The sequence below is a fragment of the Sebastes fasciatus genome, chromosome 3, assembly GCF_043250625.1.
Source record: "Sebastes fasciatus isolate fSebFas1 chromosome 3, fSebFas1.pri, whole genome shotgun sequence".
NCBI classification, from domain to species: Eukaryota; Metazoa; Chordata; class Actinopteri; order Perciformes; family Sebastidae; genus Sebastes; species Sebastes fasciatus.
The window spans coordinates 11860865-11883122 of NC_133797.1; the positions used below are offsets into that span (position 1 = coordinate 11860865).

At 41.4% G+C, this 22258-nt stretch overlaps 3 protein-coding genes across 7 annotated transcripts in view; 1 reads left to right on the forward strand and 2 right to left on the reverse strand.

The window, feature by feature from the left end:
* Positions 1–1026: 1026 nt before the first annotated feature.
* Positions 1027–12458, reverse strand: nherf2 (NHERF family PDZ scaffold protein 2). The gene is made up of 6 exons (XM_074628955.1): positions 11733–12458; positions 10373–10693; positions 3995–4186; positions 2402–2555; positions 2094–2314; positions 1027–2011 (listed from the first exon to the last, which is right to left on the reverse strand). The coding sequence occupies exons 1-6, from the start codon at positions 11937–11939 to the stop codon at positions 1844–1846; spliced, it is 1263 nt and encodes a 420-aa protein (XP_074485056.1). The 5' UTR covers positions 11940–12458; the 3' UTR covers positions 1027–1843.
* A 3451-nt stretch (positions 12459–15909) lies between these two features.
* On the reverse strand, positions 15910–20456 carry nthl1 (nth-like DNA glycosylase 1). Of its 2 annotated transcripts, none has more exons than XM_074628972.1 (6): positions 20155–20456; positions 18379–18620; positions 18129–18299; positions 17859–18018; positions 17465–17570; positions 15910–16435 (listed from the first exon to the last, which is right to left on the reverse strand). In XM_074628972.1, the coding sequence occupies exons 1-6, from the start codon at positions 20420–20422 to the stop codon at positions 16150–16152; spliced, it is 1233 nt and encodes a 410-aa protein (XP_074485073.1). In that variant the 5' UTR covers positions 20423–20456; the 3' UTR covers positions 15910–16149. The 2 variants fall into 2 exon arrangements, with proteins under 2 accessions (XP_074485073.1, XP_074485074.1); XM_074628973.1 differs by lacking the exon at positions 20155–20456 and adding an exon at positions 18782–19074.
* Positions 20128–22258, forward strand: part of tsc2 (TSC complex subunit 2) — a 37267-nt gene continuing 35136 nt past the window's right edge. For all 4 annotated transcript variants that reach the window (XR_012593217.1, XM_074628959.1, XM_074628957.1 and 1 more), the window contains exon 1: positions 20128–20267. The gene's annotated coding sequence lies outside the window, so the exon portion shown is untranslated. The remainder of the gene's footprint in view (positions 20268–22258) is intronic.

Here is a 22258-nt window from a genome sequence, read left to right on the forward strand (position 1 = left end):
GTGTGTGTGTGTGTGCGCGCATTCAGACCGTCTTTCCAGGCACAGGGATTCCTTTTCAGTCATGTTTACTCTGAGACCACATACACAATGTGAATAAGCTGTAGGTCTGTCAGAAATCTCCACTAACCACAAATCTGATTCACCTCCAGCACCGTAATTACAGGCTTCTGTTACAGTGCAGATCATCTTTTCATCCCGACCATGATATTAGTATCCTGAGGCTGGGGCAGAGTTGAAGGTAACATATATGACTTGTGCACGTCCCTGTTTTATAGCTGCTGTATAAACTGATATGTTCCGTAGGTGTCCTTATGTTGCCTTTTGTTCACATCCCAATGGATGTAGGGGAGACCAGGGACAGTTGTAACACTTTTTGCAATTTTCCTAATACATCAAAAACCATTTACACTGGAATAACCAATTTGATATATTATAAACTTCAATGTGTCAACTCCTGAAACAATGTATTTTACGTGGTTTTACAAAATCTGTTCAGGTTGCAAAATTGATTTTAGTACAGTCACTCCACTGTTACAACCCTCCCGCGGTACAACGAAAAAATTAATTTCAGAGACTTATACTAAGTACACTGCAACAACAGTATTATCTTAAATAATTTTAATCTTATTTTTAATTCTTAGGAAAGAATAGCTACAAAATAATTTGCCTGTCTGGCGTGAGTTTGTTTGAATCTCTGTCATAGACTAATCATCAGTTTTCATTCATTCCTTCATTCTGCTTGAGAATCTCTCAAGCATTTCTTTCTCCGTCTCTCACTCACTGTAGGTCCTTTCAGACACAACGCGACAACATCACCACTGAGCTCTGAAACGCATTATTTCTAAATACTTGCGCTGCGACACGACGGCTTTTGGTGCTGTACGCTGTGATGTGCACTGAACTCAGCATCGAGTGCAGCTCACGTGTGTCGGGAGGTCACGAGCAGCTCTTTTCTACCAGGAAAAAACATTTGGTGTTGTTTTATTGCGGTCATTATCATTGATAACTGACACACTAATGTGGCATTTACACATATTCTGAAAGTTTATTTCACATTGTTTCAACCAAGCACATTTTGGAGAAAAATACTCAAAAATCTACAACAAAAGAGGGTCTAGTCTAGTCAACCATGTCTTTTCAATATTTTCCTTTACAGAAATAACGCTAACATTAAAGATAAGCACTGAGGTGATCCATCATCATACATTCCATAACTTAGCTTCTACCATTTCCTCTATATTCACATTTAAAAGCAATATGCGACATTAAATTGACAATCACAAAGTTGATGTAACTACTCCAGGACTCGGCTGTGATGAGCCTCATTGTAAATAAGACATGAAACTATTCAAAAAAAATAAAGTTACAACAGAAAAGTGTATCTACAGAAAATACGGCCCCAAATCAGACGCATATAGGCTATTATAGACTCATAGTCACTATGGCTCTTGAATGACTGATTTAATAAAGAGAAACACTGTGTACTGACTAAGCACCATTTGCAAGGATGAGTCTGCTCTGCCAGTCATTAACACCAGTGTTTCAGATCTCTGACACATCCACAGAACATGTCTTTGTCCTTATAGATACTGTAAAATAAGCATCTAGAGAATACTATTCGATATCTTACAATATAGTTTTACACAGAGCAGAATTTAGGAATATTACTACCAAAGTTAGTCTTTTTCCTCTTCACATTACTCTTTCTCTTACCGTGCCCCTGCAAGATCGAGGTACATTACTTAAGTTTACAATATGAACAGTGAAGGATTACGATATTATTCCCTGTTGTATTGTATGACATTCTCGTGCTTCTTCTCCTTTTTCTCCGTGCGTTCTGGGATCAGAAGCTGCTGAAGATCTCATATTTCTTACTCCAGTCCATAGCAGGTGCTCTCTTCTTGTTGCGGCTGGCGAGGACCTTTTGTTTAGCCTCAGCAGCTGTGGGACTCAGACGCAGGCCATTGTCCATGAAAGGGTCTGAAACGCGCCTATCGTCCTCTTCGTGGACCTGCAATACACACAAACGTACATGTTTTACGCACCGACGTCTCATTTTCTGACTGTTTAGTCTCTCGCTCCTCCTCTCTCACCTGGAAGCTCATGTCCGAGCTGCTGATCTCTGACTGGGTGGTGGAACTTCTCGAGGACTGAGATGCTGAGCTCCCATTGGTTCGGGATTTTGGAGACTCGTTTGCGATCGGGGGGTCTGTCAGCATGACGTTTATGATCGGTGGATCTGTGGCGGGGAGTTCAGTGGTCGGTAAGGGGGTGTGCGGGGCGCTCTCTGTGGCTGATTCATCCAGATAGACCTCTGTGAACGAGTAAACAGAAACACGTTAGACATTTTGTCTGGAGAGTAAAGAGAGTTGTGTATGTGTGTGCGTGCGTGCAATTTGACCTTTGACATTGTTGCTTGCGGGTGTGATCCCCAGTCTGTGGAAGAGCTCGTCTGTCTCCTGGTCAACCACTAGGAGGCGCACTTCCTCCCCTGCTGCTCTAATGAGTGCCACCACCTCTGAGTGCTTCAGACCCTGTATGTTCACCCCATTCACCTGACACAGACAAAAAGAAGACGTCAGAGGACACAGAAACAATAATTGAGAGGAGGCAGGACAGAGTTTAGGAAGTAGCCATAACACAAGCAGAAGGTACAGTACGTTCTGCCTCGCAGACCAAAAACAGATAGAATCTGTGATTTGAGTAGAAGCGAGTTTATTTGCATGAATTCCCTTCCTGCCTCCACACTCTCTCTCTCTAGACGGCATTAACTGTACACCTCATACAGATGGAAATGGAAACAAAGTCTCACTCATAAAGCACACGTAGCTGAAAGCCAGTGATGCACATCCAGGCGAGCATACATGTCCAGTGCTCGAAGTGGGCCGGTACTCACTGGTACGTAGTACTGGCACTACTTCTTTTTACTCCTTGGCGAACCGTGACTTTTACTTGCGTACCGGCACTTCTCACAGGCTGCCGGTACTCTTTTCTGCCCTCTCCATATCAGGTTCTCTGGGAGATTCATAACAATGTTCACGTCCTTTTTGTGAAATAATGAGTGAACTGTTCGTCATAACTTTTTTTATTTGTGAACAAATATAAGTGATGAAGTTATAATGTGACATTATTTAAAAGTTTTCTGAATCTGTTCTTTTGGGGCAAACATTTCCAGAAGAATTAAATGTTCAGACGAAGGCTGTGATATGTATAAATAATAAAATAATAATTTAATTAGCAATAATAATGATCCAAAATTATGTAAAATTGCATAGTTTTAAGTCAAAAACGTAAAAATTTCCTTGAGGGAGTTCCCTCAAACCCAATATCTCCTTGTGTCTTTTGTTCACTGTATAAATTCAGAATGTGTCTCTGTATAATATGTAGGAGCATCCTGACTGGGACACTGCTCCTAAAACCTGAATGATACCTGACTATAGGCTACAAATAACAGGAAAGCACTTTAACTATGAACACTAAACACACCACCTTAACGCTATAATGTTCCTGTTAGAATATTATAGGAGTATTATAGCTCTACTATAGAAGATGCATAGCCCAAGTATAATAATAGCAATAAAACCACAGCTGATTATGACTGACACAGTATAACATGCTTAAAGAAATAATGAATAAATAGGAATAGAGATTGCTGATACCGGCTGATACACACGCCAACATGTGAATAAGAGAGTACTGGCACTTTTTTCAACTTCAAGCACTGTACATGTCCACATGAAAACACACAGAAACACAAGCCCCCAACACCTCTCTCTCTCCCACCCACTCTAAGCCTGAGTCCTGCTAATCTCCTCTGATCCAATCACACCTCAAATCAGTGCACAGACCTGATTAATATGTGGAGCGGCAGCATTGTTTTTGCCTTAAATTTACCTCTGACAAGGGCGAGTCTGTATATACTCTGAAAAAAGGGGATGTTGGTCATCCTTCTGCAACATTTATTTCAATGTGCGTGTGTGTGCTTTGGTTGTACCTCCACTAGTCTGTCTCCTGGCCTGATGTCTGCAATCTCAGCAGTTGAGCCGGGGTCAACCGAACGCATAAACTGTCCACCCTTGGTCTTATCGTTGTACAGGTTGAAGCCGTAGCCGTTCTCCCCCTTCGCCAGGAGACACAGACGGGGTAGGAGCTCATCCGTCGGCTCTGGCGAGGGCTGCACCTGCAGCTATAACGGGACATAAATGAGAACTTTACACAGATCATGATAGAAGGCATTCAAAGTTAAACGTACAGAAATACATTTAGAGTTACCCGTTTATTAGGTACACCTGTATAATCTAGCAGCTGCAGGTTTTTATTTATTTCATGACATAAAACTAACACACCCCTTTTCTATCATTGAGTGAACTGACAACCCCTGACTAAGGGACATATTTTATGAATATTTAATATATATTCAATGCATAACAATAACAGTACAGAACAACTGATGAACTGTACAATTACCCAAATAGTGAACACAATAACTGCAGGAAGTTTGTATAAAATGAGCAATTTGGATGAATTTTTTAGCAGATTATTTCCTGTGAATATTGCATTAACGATGAGTTTTCCTGCTAAGTTTAGGAACTTTTAATACAATACTTTGTTTATATGTATTTTTTAAACAATCATTTATAACAATCATTTAACATACTTAATAGGTTTCTTTTTTTACAAATTCAGTGTTTTATTCTCCTACTTTGCTAATGCAGGACGAGGCTGTTTAGCAGAGAGGGATGGCTCTGTGAATATGTGGTGTTCAGGTCTTCACTTTGCCCTTATCCTGTTGATATCTTAAATAATAATCCAAACTTTAAAAATATCAATTTCATTTAATTGCCTTCACAGAAATTAATATAATGCTGAGATGTAGGCCATGTTTTTAAAAAGTTGTCTTACACCCCTTAAAATCAAGAAGATCTCGCAACCCCCCGTGAAGCTTTGGCGACCCCTAGTGGGGGTCGGGACCCCCAGGTTGGGAACCAGTGGTGTAATGCATCACAGTGGACAACAAATTCATTCATGTTTTTAATCAAACATCAGACATTATCTGTGTGCGGTAATGCATTTTAATTGTGGATTGATCTGAATAGTCTGCACTGTTTTATCCTGCAAAGACAATATGATCTTGACAAAAAAATCTATGCAGACTTGATTGATTACACAACTCGAGCAAGTCTCAAGAGCCTGCAGATTTTCATATCAGACAGAAATTAATGGCTGCTTGTAATAGTATGAAAAATGCACCCAAAAATATAAAGTGTATAGCATGCATTTGAAAATGTTTGGCAAATATGTAAACTTGTGTAAGCAGTTAAAACTAGTAAAAAACGGCGGTCTGGTCATTTAAATATAGGATATATGGGTTACCAAAAGGGCCAGAGCCGGCCCTGTGTAACTCAGTATATATCAGTTTGGTTGTGCGATGAGCTAAGCGAGAGAAAGTGGAAGCCGGGATGAGCCAGTGGCCTCAGAGCCGAGCACAGCGGGCTAAGTGGATCTGGTTGAGAGACATTAAGACTGATCCTGAGCCTAATGACCATCGACAAGAGTTGACACATTGCATGACTCACCTGCTGATCCGACCTGTGCCTCGACTACTATATGCTACATGCTGGCTGTGTGTGTGTGTGTGTGTGTGTGTGTGTGTGTGTGTGCGTGTGTGTGTGTGTGTGCTCTGTGCAAGCACCACCCTGCCCTGAGGGTAGCCCAGGATAGCGACCGTCTTGGCTTGTTCATGGCTGATCTCTCTGTCCTTTGTGCTCCATCAACACCAGACTTATTGCGCCCACACACACACACACACACAGACACACACACAGACAGAGTGTGTTAACAGGGTTGGGAGTGTGTCTGAATGATAATCAGTGTAGCAGAGTAAATCCCTGTCTGTCAGCCAGACTGCGCGCCATAGTGATGGAGCAGAACACCTTGGCCCACAGATCGCCATGGTGACCGGTCAGGTCGCTGTGGTGACAGGTCACCATGTGACAACTGCTCAGTGCGTCCAAAAAGATACATATTACGGTTTATTTACGCAAAAGTATGTTGAACGATAGTACACATATTAGATATGTAGTACATAGTATACGATTTTAGACGAAGCAAAAACCTCTTTTAAGTGATTTTCAAACAAAAATGCCAAACATTCAGTGGTTCCAGTTTCTTAAATGTGACAATTTGCTGATTGTCTTTGGTTTATATCATTGTGAATAAATCAAATCTCTTTGGATTGGACTGCAATTTCAAACCATCTCCTTGAGCTCTGGGAAGGCAGCCATATTCCACTATTTTCTGAAATTTTTATAGAGCAAATGATTAATCGAGAAAGTAATATAATAATATAGTAATATAAAATACAATTTATGAATCATTAAGTCCTACAATCAAATAAATATCTCCAATTAAATATCTTACTGTATGGTTGGAATTGCAGAGATTATTCCTCTCCTCTTAGAGCATTTTATAGATGAGTCAAATGCCATCAATTTAACAGGAGAAATAAAAAAAGTTTTTGAGAAATTCAACCTTATTCAGGGAGGTTAGTGAAAGTGTTTTATTTGTGTGTGTGTGTGTGTGTGTGTGTGTGTGTGTCTGTGTGTGAGACTGATCCAGACTTTCCACGGCTGTGATAGCAGCCGACACCGTCGTTATGTACGACTACTGTATATGGGCGTCTGCTGCCATCATAAACATCATGCAACAATGAATCTGCGTCTGTATTTACATGTAGACGACAATGGGAATGTCACAAGACGAAGACACAGAAGCGGAGAGATATGAGACAGAGAGAGAGAAAGATTACGTTTGTGTATAAATAGTGTGAGTGAGTGTATTTTGTGTGCTGAACAAGCACAGGTCTTGTGTTGGCCTGGGATTAATATGGCACAATGGTTTCCTGATCAAAGCTGCTGAATTAGTGGACAAAAATAATCACTCGCATACGTAGCATTGAAAATGTCTAGAAGTGGATTTTGTTAATGATCAATATATTTTTTTTCTATAATTATTTTTGTGGCTTTTATGCCTTTAATGGAGAAAGAGACAGTGATAGTGATGAAAGGGGGAGAGGGAGGAAATGACATGCGGCAAAAGGCCAAAGATCGAATTCGAACTCTGGGCCACTGCGGTAAGGACTCATCCTTGGTACATGGGGCACCTGCTCTACCAGGTGAGCTACCAGGGCGCCCCATCAATGTACTTGTACCTGTAGATGAAAAACGTCCCAAATGAATGTCTACTAAACAATTTCACGTGCAGTAAAAGGCCCGATCTCCAGGCAAATATCTGGTTGAGCACGGAGAAAGGTTTTAGTCAGGTACTGTATATTAATGGTTAAAAGCACAGACCATATGGCCCTCAACGGGACTTCATAACAGTTGACATTATTTAAAAAAAACGTCTACCCTTCCTAATGATGTATTACATCCCAGTGGTTCCCAACCTTGGGTCCGGGCCCCCCCCTAGGGGAGCGCCAAAGATCACATGGTGTGCGCCAAGATTTATTTACTCTGAGGTTGTCAAAATTAGATTTGCTCATGGTTGACTAAAATCATAATAACACACATACTGGATAAGTTATACAAAAGTCTGTATATAAATCTGTTTAAAAATAGATTTTTTTTGCTACTTAGCAGCAAAATCTAACTAAATATTCTGCTTCAATCCATATTTGCTGGCGTTTAGCCTTTCAAAAACATTATTTTCACTGCGATCAACAGCTAATTTTTTCTTAGATACAAGTAGGGGGCTTCAAGGAAAATAGGTTGGGAACCACCGTTATATCTCATAGTTTGATGTTACCCCATGTAGAGGAGGTGGACACTATAACACCTGCACATTTATGCAAATCATTCATTCATTCCACCTGTAATAAAAAAAAATGATTTCGGAAGCTTTTGGTTTTGGTTGAAGCGTTGGTCCGCTCATATTCGCAGTCAGTGTTGGTGGTGATGTACAGTAATAGATCGCACAGGTGCTGTTGTTATTGCGTATGATGTTGTTTGATCTGAACCTGTAAGCAGAACTGATAAAGCGAGCCGTGATGGCCAGCCAAGGGGCAGCCTGTATTTACCCAGCCTTCGGCTAAACAGATGGCAGCTTGACATGAGCTGCTGGTCCCGAGGATCCTGGGCCACTTTGTTTGGAGCCCAAACACTGAGCTCAATCTCTCACAGACATGTTCCCGATTATTCCCGCAACCTGGCTGACATTAAGACGTCACGATGATGTCTGGTTGGCACTAGTGGATATTTTGTTGTGTTTTGTTTTGTTGCCATGTCGCACTTGCTGGCACGGAAATTTAGGAATTTGTGTCGTGCACATTCACAAAGCTTTGATTGCATACTGAAGAATGTTTCATTCATTCATTCATGTTTCTAACTATGCTGTGCAAGGTCACACAGTAGAGTGTGAATTAGTGTGCCTCAAGCCCAAAATAGACAACACAAATAGATACCTATGCAAAGAGTTTGTTTGTGCAACATTGCTATCTTAAAATCTGATCCCTCCCATGTCTGCTTGATGCTTTCTTTCCTCCCATCAGACACTCAAAGCCTGCTTTGTCAAAACCCAAATTAAAGTCGAGCAGACTGGATGAGTGATCAAATCTGCAGTCCCTGTCCGGTACAAAGCCTTAAGTACAGTATCCCAACAGAGCGGATTGTTAAAGGGAAAAGTTTTGGCAGAGGCACGTCTCAGATTCTAACTTCTCTGAGAAATTATTTTATGAAATTCCTGCTTAATTTGACTCTTTAAAGCCCTGTATACAAAATAGAATAACGTGGAGGGACAAATGTTTTCAGGCAACTCTCAGTGAAGTGAGTACATGGTTCACACCTCTACCTAGTGCACACTTTATCACACTATTTTTCATTCAATTTGACTAAACAAACCTACATTTCTGTATGTGTTTGCGGTCAGGTGAGCGTGGGTTTTGTCTTTGGTGTTTGCGGTCAGGTGGGAAGAATCAGCTGCATGTGTGAGGTGTTGACGCTCAGTATGCACAAAGAGACGGCGCTCTTTAAATACAATGTGCATTGTGAATGTTCACAGAGCTTAGAGAGACAACAGTGGCTTGTAAAGCAGATGTTTGAATGAATGAATGATTTAAAAACAGGACAATAAAACCCACTGTTGCACTGTGGCGGACATGAGGTGAGAAAACCTTTTAAATGTGCTGTATTTATCTTTATGCAGTCATTCACTGTTTAACATGCAGACTCTTTTTTTCAACTTGCATGAGCTACAATGGACTTTACTTCCTAATTTTGTCTGGAAGAAGAGGGATCGTGCAGTGTTTTTTGTACATGTGTTGTGTAGATCTTATCTCTGTCCAAGACCTGAATAAATCCAAAAATAATAAATTCAAGCAACAAAATAGTGATTAATATCCTTTTGAGCCGGCCAATCTTAAAGAGGACTTATTATGCTTTTGTGCTTTTCCCCTTTCCTTTAGTGCGTTATATAGTTTTTTTGTGCATGTAAAAGGTCTGCAATGTTACAAAGCTCAAAGTCCACGCCAGAGTTACTCTCAATCACAGAAACACTGCTCCTAAACTGTCTGAAACGCCTTGGTTGAAGTCCTGCCATTTCTTCAGTAACATAGTGATGTCACTAAGTAACACATTTGCATAATACCTGCCTAGTTTGGCACGCCCTTAAACAAAGCTAGTTAGAGCGGAGCTGGAGCGGAGTCCAAAGAGTTTGGTTCGGTTGACCAATCACAACAGTGGGCCAACTGACCAATCAGAGCAGATTGGACTATTCGAGAGGACGGGGCAGGAGCTCAAACAGAGCGTTTCAGACAGAGGGTGAAAAGAGGTGCTGCAGCACAGCCGGTATGAGAAAAATAAAGCGATTTTTGAACGTTAACGTATGCAAACATGTTTAAGTAGAAACCCAAAATGAAAGTATATGCACCTGAAAATGAGCATAATAGGTCCTCTTTAATATCAATGAATACCTCCACTTGGATGTTTTCTACCCCTTCTTATGGGTTCAATTTATTTCCTCAGTTTGTCTCTCCTCCTTAGTTCCACCTGCTCAGAGAAGTCACCAGACTCTTTCTAAAGGGACTGCTTTGGGACTGAATCCAGCCGGCAAGACACCCAAGTGTTCAAATCCAGATTAGTGCTAGACAGATATTGGTAGACGAGTGGAGGCTCAGTGTCACATGCACTCTTAACACAGTAACACGCTGGCTCTCTGCTGCCAACTAACCACTTAGACTCTGAATTTGGACTCTTCTCTCCCTTTTTCCTCTAATTTATGCAGATAATCTATAAAATCCCTCTGAATTTTTGACAATGTTGTTCTGCGTGTGAGAGACCCACAAACAAGGGTCTGGTGTATTCATGTCCACCCTTACCTCTGTGTCTGTCGCCGTACTTGATGATGTCACAGAGGACCTCTTGACCTTGGCTTGTGTGATCGCATGTGTGGACAAGTCTGCAGCAGGAGGGAAAAATGAGTGCATGTGGTTGGATTTGGGTGACAGGGGCGAGTTCCCTATGGGTATAGGAGAGGCAGAAGGGGTGGGCCCGGGCGAAGGCCTTGGGGAGAGGTTTCCCATCTCGAGGGCCAGGTCCTCGGTGCAGGCCAGGCCACGGCTGCGGAGGTAGTCATCCGTGTCTCTGTCCACCACCAGCAGCCTGGTGCGGTGGGCCACCTCACGGATACGCTCCACCACCTGCAGGGAGGAGAGTGGAAAATGATCAGTGTGGTGTCATTCAGTGCATGTTGTTCCCCCCCTGAACTGGTCTGCACATAACATAGTTTTACCATGACAAAGACGCCCAGTGATTCTCATGACACAAGGCTCACATTGACCCAATTTAGTAGCCCCCCCTCCTCCCCCTCCTCCTCAGGCAAAGGAAAAAGTGGTCTAACAGGTATAGAACTCATTGTTTATGCGCCTCTCCTGGCTTCTCTTTATCACGCAAGAACTTGTCTGCGATTAAGCATTTATTGTATACAAATATTGTCCAGAAACCCTCACAGGTACTGCATTTAGCATAACAAATATGCTCAAATCATTAAATGGCAAACTGCAGCCCAACAGGCAACAACAGCTGTCAGTGTGTCAGTGTGCTGACTTGACTATGACTTGCCCCAAACTGCATGTGATTATCATAAAGTGGGCATGTCTGTAAAGGGAGACTCGTGAGTACCCATATAACCTATTTACCTTCACATATCTTGAGGTCAAAGGTCAAGGGACCCCTTTGAAAATGGTCATGACAGTTTTTCCTCACCAAAATGTAGTGAAAGTTTGGAGCGTTATTTATCCTCCTTAAGGACAAGCTTGTGTGACATGGTCGGTACCAATGGATTCCTTAAGTTTTCTAGTTTCATATGATGACAGTATCTTCACTCTAGCTTTCACTTTTACAGCCCTAATTAATATGTTTGTAAAATCTTAATTTTAAAAGTAATTAGTAACTCTAGCTCTTAAATAAATGTAGTGAAGTGGAAAGTTGAATAGTTTTCTAGTGAAGTAAAAGTATGGAATGGAAATAATCAAGTACAATTGTGTTGAAGTATACTTGGGTAAATGTATTTGGTTACTTCACTGCCTAGAGCTGAATATTTACACTTCAAGTCACCTGTGGGGAAAAGAAATCCTCAACGCTGGTGTTGTGCCTTTGAGCAACACATCAGATCCGTTGAACTATTAACTGATGGCCTCTGGATCCCTCCTCTCTAATTACCCTTGAGCAATCACTCACTTGATAGTGGTTCTGCTTCTCCACATTCTCCCCGTTCACCTCCACCAGCCGGTCTCCTGGTCTCAGCCCGGCCAGGTCAGCACAGGAGCCCGGGTCCACTTTGCGGATGATCTGTCCGCCTTTATTCCTCTCTCCGTGCAGGTGAAACCCATAGCCAAGCTCTCCTTTGGTCACGAAACAGAGCCTGGGTCTCAGCTGGCTCTCCATCGCAGCGCGTCAAAAGGTGGACCAGGTCAAAGTGTCTCAGGAGAATAAACAGGTGTTTGTCCCAAGAGCGGTGGGAAATCTCCGGCTCTTAATCCAATGTACACTCCAGTGACCAAAAGATCATCATCATTTAGCATGATGCGAGTCCATTAATAATCCAAAAAGTAGGCTAAAACTAATGAGTGTTTAATCCATTATGGGAGCGTAAATTTGAGCGCGCAGAAATGGTGCGTAAAATAGTGGCCAAAAATTGCGGACACCCTAAATCCCGTCCATCGAAGGAATAATCCAAGAGATCAGAGATTAGAAAGCTTTTCCTCGCACGTAACACTTAATACTCCTCGTCAACTGGGCGGGTGTCCTCCTGTCCGACCCGAGAGAGTGAAGAGAAGAGGCGTCAACAACAGATAACATACGTACCTGACGCACCTGACGACGCAGCGCAGCCGAGATGTGCTGGCAGAAAAAGATAGCCTGCGATCAGTAATGAGGCTGTTAGGAGTTGCTATAAACAAAATATCTGTTTGGGGATGGAATTAGTTGGCAGCCAGCATGCGTTTTTAGTTCCGGCCAAGGACATTTTGCTCTTGTTCCAGTTCCTCCATGGAGAGGCTTGCCCAGTGGTGGTGGTGGTGTAAGAAACCAGACTGTGACCTGAGAACGGAAATCCTCCCTCTATTCCTGTTTCACTGGAGATCAATAAAGGGACTGTTGCGTAAAAGGGGATTTAATGGTTCATATAAGCTCATAACCTACTTTTGCATTTATCCATTTAAATCTTTTTATCTTTTATTCGGATCTCCATTGGCTGTGGCTGAAGCCCAGCTATTCTTCCTGGAGTCCACTTAAAATCACTTTGAACTGTTAGGCTACATCTCAGTACACAATCACATTACAATCTTTACCAACAATGACCACAACATCAAAAGCAACAGCAACAAAACACAACAATATTCAAGACACAACCCAACACACAACACAGGACCTATAGGTTCAAGTGAATACTATTCACAGAGTATAGAGGTAAATATGATTCATTAGTCGTCGGACCATAGCATATTATGTCAAAATACAAAAACATACAAAAACAGAACAAGCAACAACTTGTTTTACCATAAATATTAATGGGACTTTGTATTTATCCAACATTAAACCTTTTATGATTTGTAAATAGGAGTCTTTCAAGTAATTCAGGACAGCCAAGTTTGATGGTGTGTTGTTGATATTCAGATCAGGAAGACACAACATCCACAAGGCCAATGGTGGAAAAAGTATTCAAATATTTTACTCAAATAAAAGTAGCAATACCACAGTTTAAAAATACTCAATTAAAAAAAAGTCCTGCATTCAAAATGTCACTAAAGCAAAAGTATAGACAAGTATTAGCTAGAAAATAGTATAAAGTGGCTACTGTCAGTGTTATACTATTATATTATTATTAACATAGATGTATTAATATAAGGGCTGTCAATCGATTGAAATATCGCGATTATTGGCATGATTGTCCATAGTTAATCGTGATTAATCGCAAATTAGTCAATCAAAACATACCGTAAAGGGAGATTTGTCAAGTATTTAATACTCTTATCAACATGGGAGTGGGCAAATATGCTGCTTTATGCAAATGTATGTATATATTTAATATTGGAGATCAATTAACAACACAAAACAATGACACATATTGTCCAGAAACCCTCACAGGTACTGCATTTAGCCAAACAAGTATGCTCAAATCATAACATGGCAAACTGCAGCCCAACAGGCAACAACAGCTGTCAGTGTGTCAGTGTGCTGACTTGACTATGACTTGCCCCAAACTGCATGTGATTATCATAAAGTGGGCATGTCTGTAAAGGGGAGACTCGTGGGTACCCATAGAACCCATTTTCATTCACATATCATGAGGTCAGAGGTCAAGGGACCCTTTTGAAAATGGCCATGACAGTTTTTCCTCACCAACATTTAGTGTAAGTTTGGAGCGTTATTTATCCTCCTTAACGACAAGCTTGTGTGACATGGTTTGTACCAAGGGATTCCTTAAGTTTTCTAGTTTCATATGATGCCAGTATCTTCACTCTAGCTTTTTAAACTCTAGCTTTAACTTTTACGGCCCTAATTAATATGTTTGTAAAATCTTAATTTTAAAAGTAATTAGTAACTCTAGCTCTTAAATAAATGTAGTGAAGTGAAAAGTTGAATAGTTTTCTAGTGAAGTAAAAGTATGGAATGGAAATAATCAAGTACAATTGTATTGAAGTATACTTGAGTAAATGTACTTGGTTACTTCACTGCCTAGAGCTGGATAGTTACACTTCAAGTCACCTGTCAGAAAAAAAAAATCCTCAAAGCTGCTGTTGTGCCCTTGAGCAACACATCAGATCTGGTGAATAACTGATGGCCTCTGGATCCCTCCTCTCTAATTGCCCTTAAGCAAGGCACTCATTCAGCTGGCCAACAGTACTTGCAAGCTCAGTGGAAACGTGGATAGCTATAAATGTGAGTGCTCAGTCAGCTCTCCCATAGTTAACAACATCATTAAGAATTACTAACACCAAATAACTACAATAACACAATTACAAATTAAAGCACACTGCCACAAACATGTGTCTATCATTGTACAATGAGTGTTTTAATATCTGTAATAGGCCTTTTCCCCACAGAAGACAGTTTGACTTGTAGCAAGATAAACACGGGTGTAACTAACAACATTAACAATGGCTTTGTTCAGTTTAAGTGACCCAGTAAGCCATGGCAGTCAGCCAACACGCAATGATACACCTAATGAGTGGCAGTCATTATAGTTATTAATCATAACACACCTATTACTCTGTAGGGAAGAATCAAACCAAACAAGTCCTAGCTCTGTGCAGTAAATAATGTGCTTGCTCTACAAGGTGTGTATAAATATTATGTAACAGAATATTTACTTTTAATTTAAGCAGTGCTGCTGAGTAACATCACATTCACAGAAAACAATGTGAATCAGCACTTTGCATGTCATTTATTCCGTATGCTCATGTTGTGATATACTGTATATTAAACCAACTACTCTCAGACTCTGGGCTGGGCCCACTGGGGGCCTTGGAGTGGTTTTTGAAACGAAAAAGTGATATTGGAGACAACTCCTGCACCAGTAAAAGCTCCAAAGCGTGTGGGGAGGAAATATGAATACTTTGGATTCATAATGGCAGGCAGTGATGGGTGAGGGTAAGCTGAGTATTTATGTAGGTCATTAGACCTGACAGTGGCAAAGCACATATCTATAGCCCAGTTTTTAAATTATTTGGGAAGGTGGTCCTCGAAAAAATTTTAACAATCAGAAGAGGGCCACAAGTTACAAAAGGTTGAAAACCTCTGTATTAAGCAGTAACCAACAAGGCTGGCTGCACAAATTCAATCATATTTTCATGAATAAAGGCTTGTTTGTCACTTTAGTTCTTTACTTTATCTCTTGGGTTCTTTCCCAAGTTAAATATCCTACTCATCCTGCCTTAAAATGTTAACAATGGCCCAAATGACAAGAAGTGTTGAGGGAATTTAAAGGGTAACTTTGGTAATTTTTCAATTTGGACCCTATTTTCCCATGTTTTTGTGTCTAACTGACTGACAATTGAGGGAGAGCGCTATAGACGGCAGCTGCTCACGGGCTGCAATATGGTGCTATTGGGGCATGCTGGCACCGTCATTTACGTCCACTAAAAGTGTTTGTTTTTGCTATGACAGGGTCTGGTTGTTATTGGTTGATAATTACAACTAGCTTTTATGAATATGGAATTATGACTACTTACTGTCTTTTAGCATATCTGTATGTTGTGTATTTAGTTCAGGTTGTTTCATCATTAAGTACATTGCATTATCCAGGTACAGTATTTATGGCAGACTTCAATATTAAAATGTTATAAATGAGTGTACTGTTGCTGCGACAGGCAAACTCCCTCTGCTGGAATAAAGGAGAAACTTTAAACATGACCTCAGTACATATATGCTTTTATTTGGTAATAAAAAAAAAGAAGCACTAACAGTACAAAAATATTTGATTTCATATAAAGTGTAAACAGTGCAATTATAGTGTCAAATAAAACTGTGATGAAAACATCCCGAATCATCGATGTTTAGCTTAGATGCATGTTTCCAGTGTGCGCGTATACATTGAACTTTTCTCGTCCAACATTCGGTCACGGCTCAGACAAAAACGTCTGTGACAGCTAAATCAACGATTATTCTTGCTTTTTAGCTTCCTTCTCGGTGCAGTGGGGGAAACAGGTGTGGGCAGCGGCTCCTCCTTTGTCCTCTCGTGTTTAATGGCAGATTGTTGTTCGGGTTCAGTTGGATTTGGAGACCGTGGGGATCCGGCTTTAGGCCTCTTTGTAGGAGAGATCTTGTGGGCGGATGGACAGCTGTGCTGGTTCAGACACATAGAGCAGAGAGGGCTGACAGGGAGACAAACCTGCTGTCCAAAACCCACGAGCAGCCAGTTGATCTCGCTCCACAGCTCCCTACGACAGAGAGGAACACGCTTACTTTAAACCTGCATTCATTGATGATTTTTAATTTCAAGAGTTGCCGTCTATCCTGACCAATTTGGTGCCCAAGGTAAGATGTTAGTTGGTGACCCCTACCTCTTTTGGTTAAGCAGTGTTCATTTTGTGCATGCAGGATTGACAAAGCCTCTTAACCTGCTTATAATATAGCTACCATATTGACCTTGATTGTGAGACACCCCCTTTTAATCAAGACTCCTTTTTTGAGAGATTTTGAGAACAAGATCAAATCTTGTTTTTATATAAAAAAGAAAATAATTAAATCTGACCAGAATGCACCAATAACAGTAACACATTAAAGAAAAGGTAAGCTGATATATATCTTTTAAATGAAATAATCTTGTTTAAATATGCCAAAAATGTGACTGCAGTCTACTGGTAGGCCTATTTCTAACATAATTTAACCATCTAAAAGTAAAAAAAATAGATAGGTTATATAATTCGACTTTTTTATTATTTATATAATTATTATAATTATAATGATATAATTATATATATTATAATTAGACCTGTCTCATTGATCACGATGATGATCTTAAAATTGGAATTATTCTCCTCCTCAGTTCTTGATTTATTTGGCCTACTTTTAACCCTCTGAAAATGATGGTGGATCATCTGACTGGCATTTACATGACTGTCTTTTGACGGCCGTTGCAGTGCTCACTTTTAAAGACAGTGGACATACATATGAATCTTGAGATTGTGATGAAACTGTTGAACCACCTCAGTGGCAAACGGCAGTATTATGGCCAGGCTGTTTGTGGCACTTGGTGCCCTTCACACAGCGCATGATGCGCGTGCGCCTAGTGGCGGCGCTGCATCTATCAGTCAACACACCATATGGGGAATAGTTCCTATCAATCACCAGAATCAATGATGTGCTGGATGCACCAAGGTCTGTCTCTGTGACTCTGGTCTTTATAGATTTGTCGGTCCGTGTTAATCAGGTTGTACGTGTCAGCAGTGATTTAGTCATGCTGTTACCTGGGTAACCACTCTTCCAGGGCCTTGCGTGTTTCCTCCGGGTTCTTGGTTGGTTTCCTGACCCAGCCCAGCCGATTAGCGATACGATGCACATGTGTGTCCACACCTGAACAAAAAAAAATCAACACTATAAATGAGCGCACATATAGATTTGCATTTCTAGAAATGGTGATGTTGACTCACTGTGTCGCGTACACTCAGTCTAGTTATTGCAAATATACAGTGTCTGTTATTCTTAATGCTGCTACTTAACCAACCTCAGATTCCAGACTGAAGCTTGCAGTTCAGTTTCCAACTATGTGAATTCACGCTGCTCTGTTAGACATAGCTTATCTATTTTATTCCATTTTGATTTGTAGGTGATATCATGCATCTTTCAGGAGTGTGTCCCCACCAATGCCGGACACCTGGTCCCAGGCGATGTCCATAGCCAAGTGAGCCATCTTAGGTCCAACCCCTGGCAGGCGCACCAGCCCTTCCACGCTGTCTGGGATGTCGCCTCCGAACTCTTTCTGCAGCATGGCCGATGTCAGCTTCAGATACTTCACCTTAGTCTAGAGGAAGGGCGGAAAGCCATTCAATAAGGTGCAAAAAACGAACAAAGGAGGAGGTTGAGAAGGTGGAAGCATGGCTGCTGTAGCACATGAAAAGACTTGTGCATTACCCTCCAGAAGCCGACAGGATAGATGAGTTTTCCCAGTGCTTCATCGTCAGTAGTGAGTATGTTTTCTACAGTGCAGCCGTGAGCTCGGAGCTTCTGCATGGCTGCTGCCGTCACCTGGTCCCTGGTCTGACTGGACAGCATGAGTGAAACCAACACCTGGAAACGTCTCACCTGTGCTGGACAATAGAAGTATGTGAATGAATTTGAATCAGTGAATAATGTAGACTTAAAAAAAAGAAACCACACCTACATGTGCAGGAGCCTCTCTGTCGTAGCATTTCTCTGCTCCCATGCTATCTACAGGTGCATCACGGCCGCTCCTCATCTCACGAATGTATCCCAGTTGTTTCTTCCAGTCGGGAGGTTCCCAGTGTTCAGTCTTCACCGGTGTAACACCTTCGTCCTTGTCATATTCCACTTTTAGCTGTCTCCTCCTGCGGCTGTGTGAAGACAATGGTAAAGTGTCTGTTTCCGTTTTTGGATGGCAGCCACCTGAATGAACACAGGGGAGAGAGAACAAGAAATATTTGACACAGCACGGCAAAACAGAAAGAAAATACACTACAAGGCAAAAAGTATGTAGACATCCGAACAAAGTATGGGCATTAATTTGATGCTACAACAGCCTTCACTATTCTGGGAAGACGACCCACCAGGTATCTGCGTTCCAGTTCATCCCAGTGCTGTTAGACGTGGCATTGTCATTTTGAAACAGGACAGGGTCGTCCCTAAACTGTTGCAACAAACCTGGAGGCACACTATTGTCTACAACAGCGGTTTGTAAACGTTTTAGCTTGAGTCTCGTTAAATCAAAGCAATATCTGTTACTGACCCCTCCACACCGGTTGCATATATATATCTAGCGGCCGAACAGTGTTTTTAAAGTTAGAGTTTAAGTTATACAGTAATTTGCAACAGCAAAAACAATAAGAAAGTCTGCTTTCCTATACTGTTACTCATCTCATGACCCTTTACATTAAAGCAGCAGTGGGTAGAAATGGAGCAAATATGATTAAAAAAAGTTATTTTTATAAATCGGTCACTATATCCTGACAGTAGTACATGAGAGAGGTGATCTGAAACAGGTGCCTCATGTGCCTGTGTCCTCCGGTGCTCCCAATGAGATCTGCAAGATTTCACAGACCGATTTCACGACTTTGTTAGATGAGATAAAGTCCAGCCTGCAGCAGCAGCCCTGGAGGCAGCCTGCAGCAGCAGCCCTGGAGGCAGCCTGCAGCAGCAGCCCTGGAGGCAGCAGCCTGCAGCAGCCGTGGAAGCAGCTTGCAGCAGCCCTGGAGGCAGCCTGCAGCAGCAGCCCTGTAGGCAGCAGCCTGCATTAGCCCTGGAGGCAGCTTGCAGCAGCCGCAGCCGCAGCCCTAGAGGCAGCTTGCAGCAGCAGCAGCCCTGGAGGCAGCCTGCAGCAGCCCCAGCCCTGGTGGCAGCCTGCAGCAGCTCTGGAGGCAGCTTGCAGCAGCCCCAGCCCTGGTGGCAGCCTGCAGCAGCTCTGGAGGCAGCTTGCAGCAGCCCCAGCCCTGGTGGCAGCTTGCAGCAGCCCTGGAGGCAGTGTGCTGCAGCAGCAGCAGCCCTGGAGGCAGCCTGCAGCAGCAGCAGCCCTGGAGGCAGTGTGCTGCAGCAGCAGCAGCCCTGGAGGCAGCCTGCAGCAGCAGCAGCCCTGGAGGCAGCCTGCAGCAGCAGCAGCCCTAGAGGCAGCCTGCAGCAGCAGCAGCCTTGGAGGCAGCCTGCAGCAGCAGCAGCCCTAGAGGCAGCCTGCAGCAGCAGCCCTAGAGGCAGCCTGCCTTGCCCAGATATAATTGTGTATCTGTGGGTGTGATGTGTCAATAATCACTTTTCAGCTGCAAGAGTCCACAAGTTTGGGTTAACACTCAAAACAACCATGGCAAATTCCCCAGCCTTTGCACAGAAACAATACTCTGTCAGGAGCTGTAAATTAATTGTGGTTTATTGCATGGTTCTAAATAATTTGATGGTCGTCTGTGTTGAACTAGTAGGCTAAGGTAAACATTACCCGCTGATAAGGAGGCCGAGGAGGGTCTCTGCTCACAGATCCTCGCCTCCTCCTCATCCTCCTCCACCTTCACCTCCACAGAGGAGACTGGACCCACATCTCTCCGTCTGCTGGTGAGTTTGGACCTGAGAGAGGCCGCAGGTGCGCAGTCAGCCTTTAGACCACCACTCCGAGTGATAACAGACCTGCTGTGCATGAAGTAAGGAGAGGTCATTGTAAAACACTGGACTACATAACAGACCCTCGTGCTGCAGCGGACGGGAAGCATTGTGATGAAACTGAAGTTGGTTTCTCATTCGTAGTTTGAAAAGTTGAATCCCTTTTGAATAAATGAAGGATTAATCATGAAGGATGAAGCATGAAGGAAATAATAATAATAATAATAATAATAATAATATTTGTATTATTATTATTTCCTTCATGCATTTATTCAAAAGGAAATAATAATATTATTATTGTTATTATTATTTCCTTCATGCATTTATTCAAAAGCATTAAAAAAATAACAATAACAATAATAATAATAATATACTTTTACTAAAATTATTTAAACTTAAGCATATCAACAAATAATGCAAAAACAGATTTTAGGCCACTAGTGGTTAATAATTACTATTAATAGATTTCATAAATATACAAAACAGAACTACATCTATGAGATACTATGTATTTTGAGAACTACTCACAATTATGAGTTTAGGGGTTGGCAATATGAAAATATGAATACAACAATCAATGTAGTCTTATGTATTTATATTCATAACAAGAAACTGACATATTTTAATATAGAAATGTGATAAACTATTAAGGTAGTAGAGCTCATCGTGTTGCATGCTACTATGTTCTGCATGAAGAAAAGATGTAGCTGTGGGATATTAATGCAGCAGTAAGCAGAATGTTTTTGGCATCATTTGGCAAATATTCCATAATAAACTTTCAGCATATTGTATATCAAAAGGTTCTGATAGTCAAACTAGGCAGCGTTGATCAAATACGAATCAATACTATGTTACTGTAATGTCTATTTCTTGCCTCAAATGTTTTGCAGAAACATCTTGTACTGTACTGTTTAGCTGTGCAATGAGAAAGTTTGCTCTGGCTGGTGCTTGGTATTTCCTCAACTGATCTCAACATGGCTGCTGGGTCACAAACTTTCTCATTTTAAAGCAAACCAGTACACTACAAGATGTTTCTGAAAACTTTTGAGGCGAGAAATAAACATTACAGTAAGAGAATATTGATTTATATTTGATCAGTGCTGCCTAGTTTGACCGTTTGATTGGAGTTTGCGAGTGATTGACAGCTGCTCAGAAACGGCAAGGCTCCAGCTCGGCTCTGATTGGTTGTTTTCCTCCGGTCTGTGAAATCTTGCAGATGCCATTAGGACACCGGAGGACACAGAGGCACATGATTTTTTTTTCTGATTACCTTTCTCATGCACTACTGTCAGAATATAGTGACACATGGTGTGTAACTTTTGTAAATCATATTTGCTCCAATCTTGCCTACTGCTGCTTTAATAAACCAGCACAGGCAACAGGCCTGCAGTGGGAATTGTTATTTTAAATCTAAGCTTTTACAAAAATATTGTAATAGAAGTAAATAACGCTGATCTTCTGGACTTCTCTGCAAAATATCATACTAATTTAATGACTATCTAAAGCCCAAAATAATGTAATTTAATATTATAATAAATATGATTACATTATAATATATATTATATTATAGTATATATATGTTACACCATTGAAGTGGATGAAAGGTACAAAAAAATTGTTGCTATTTTTGTTGCTTTTCTGTTTCTTATCATTAAAAATGTTTGTTTCTCTCCATTTTTGTCACAGCAAGACTTTAATGCATTTTGTTTAGGTTGATCTTGACCATGTAACCCAATACACAACAAAGCTGAGTTCTTCAAAGTAATAAAATCACAAGACTTGTGTTACTTATGATCCAGCAGCTCCTCTCACTGGCAGCCTGCAGACAGTGCAGCTGCAGACTGCAATGAGGAACCAACTTCAGCACCGTTAGCATGGTCAGCTAACTGCTAGTTAACTGTTGGGTAACGTTGCAGTGTTTAGTAGCTAACAACTTATCACAAGAT

What these genes read in the sequence shown, in the direction of transcription:
- nherf2 (XM_074628955.1), bottom strand. Translation starts at nt 11,939, where the DNA reads ATGGAGAGCCAGCTGAGACCCAGGCTCTGTTTCGTGACCAAAGGAGAG. An exon ending in AGAAGCAGAACCACTATCAA is followed by an intron (nt 10,694 to 11,732) that starts GTGAGTGATTGC and finishes TCCTCCCTGCAG; the next exon opens with GTGGTGGAGCGTATCCGTGA. An exon ending in CGCAAGCAACAATGTCAAAG is followed by an intron (nt 2,315 to 2,401) that starts GTCAAATTGCAC and finishes ACTCGTTCACAG; the next exon opens with AGGTCTATCTGGATGAATCA.
- nthl1 (XM_074628972.1), bottom strand. Translation starts at nt 20,422, where the DNA reads ATGCTTCCCGTCCGCTGCAGCACGAGGGTCTGTTATGTAGTCCAGTGT. An exon ending in CTCGGCCTCCTTATCAGCGG is followed by an intron (nt 18,621 to 20,154) that starts GTAATGTTTACC and finishes GTGTTCATTCAG; the next exon opens with GTGGCTGCCATCCAAAAACG. An exon ending in ATCCTGTCGGCTTCTGGAGG is followed by an intron (nt 18,019 to 18,128) that starts GTAATGCACAAG and finishes CCCTTCCTCTAG; the next exon opens with ACTAAGGTGAAGTATCTGAA.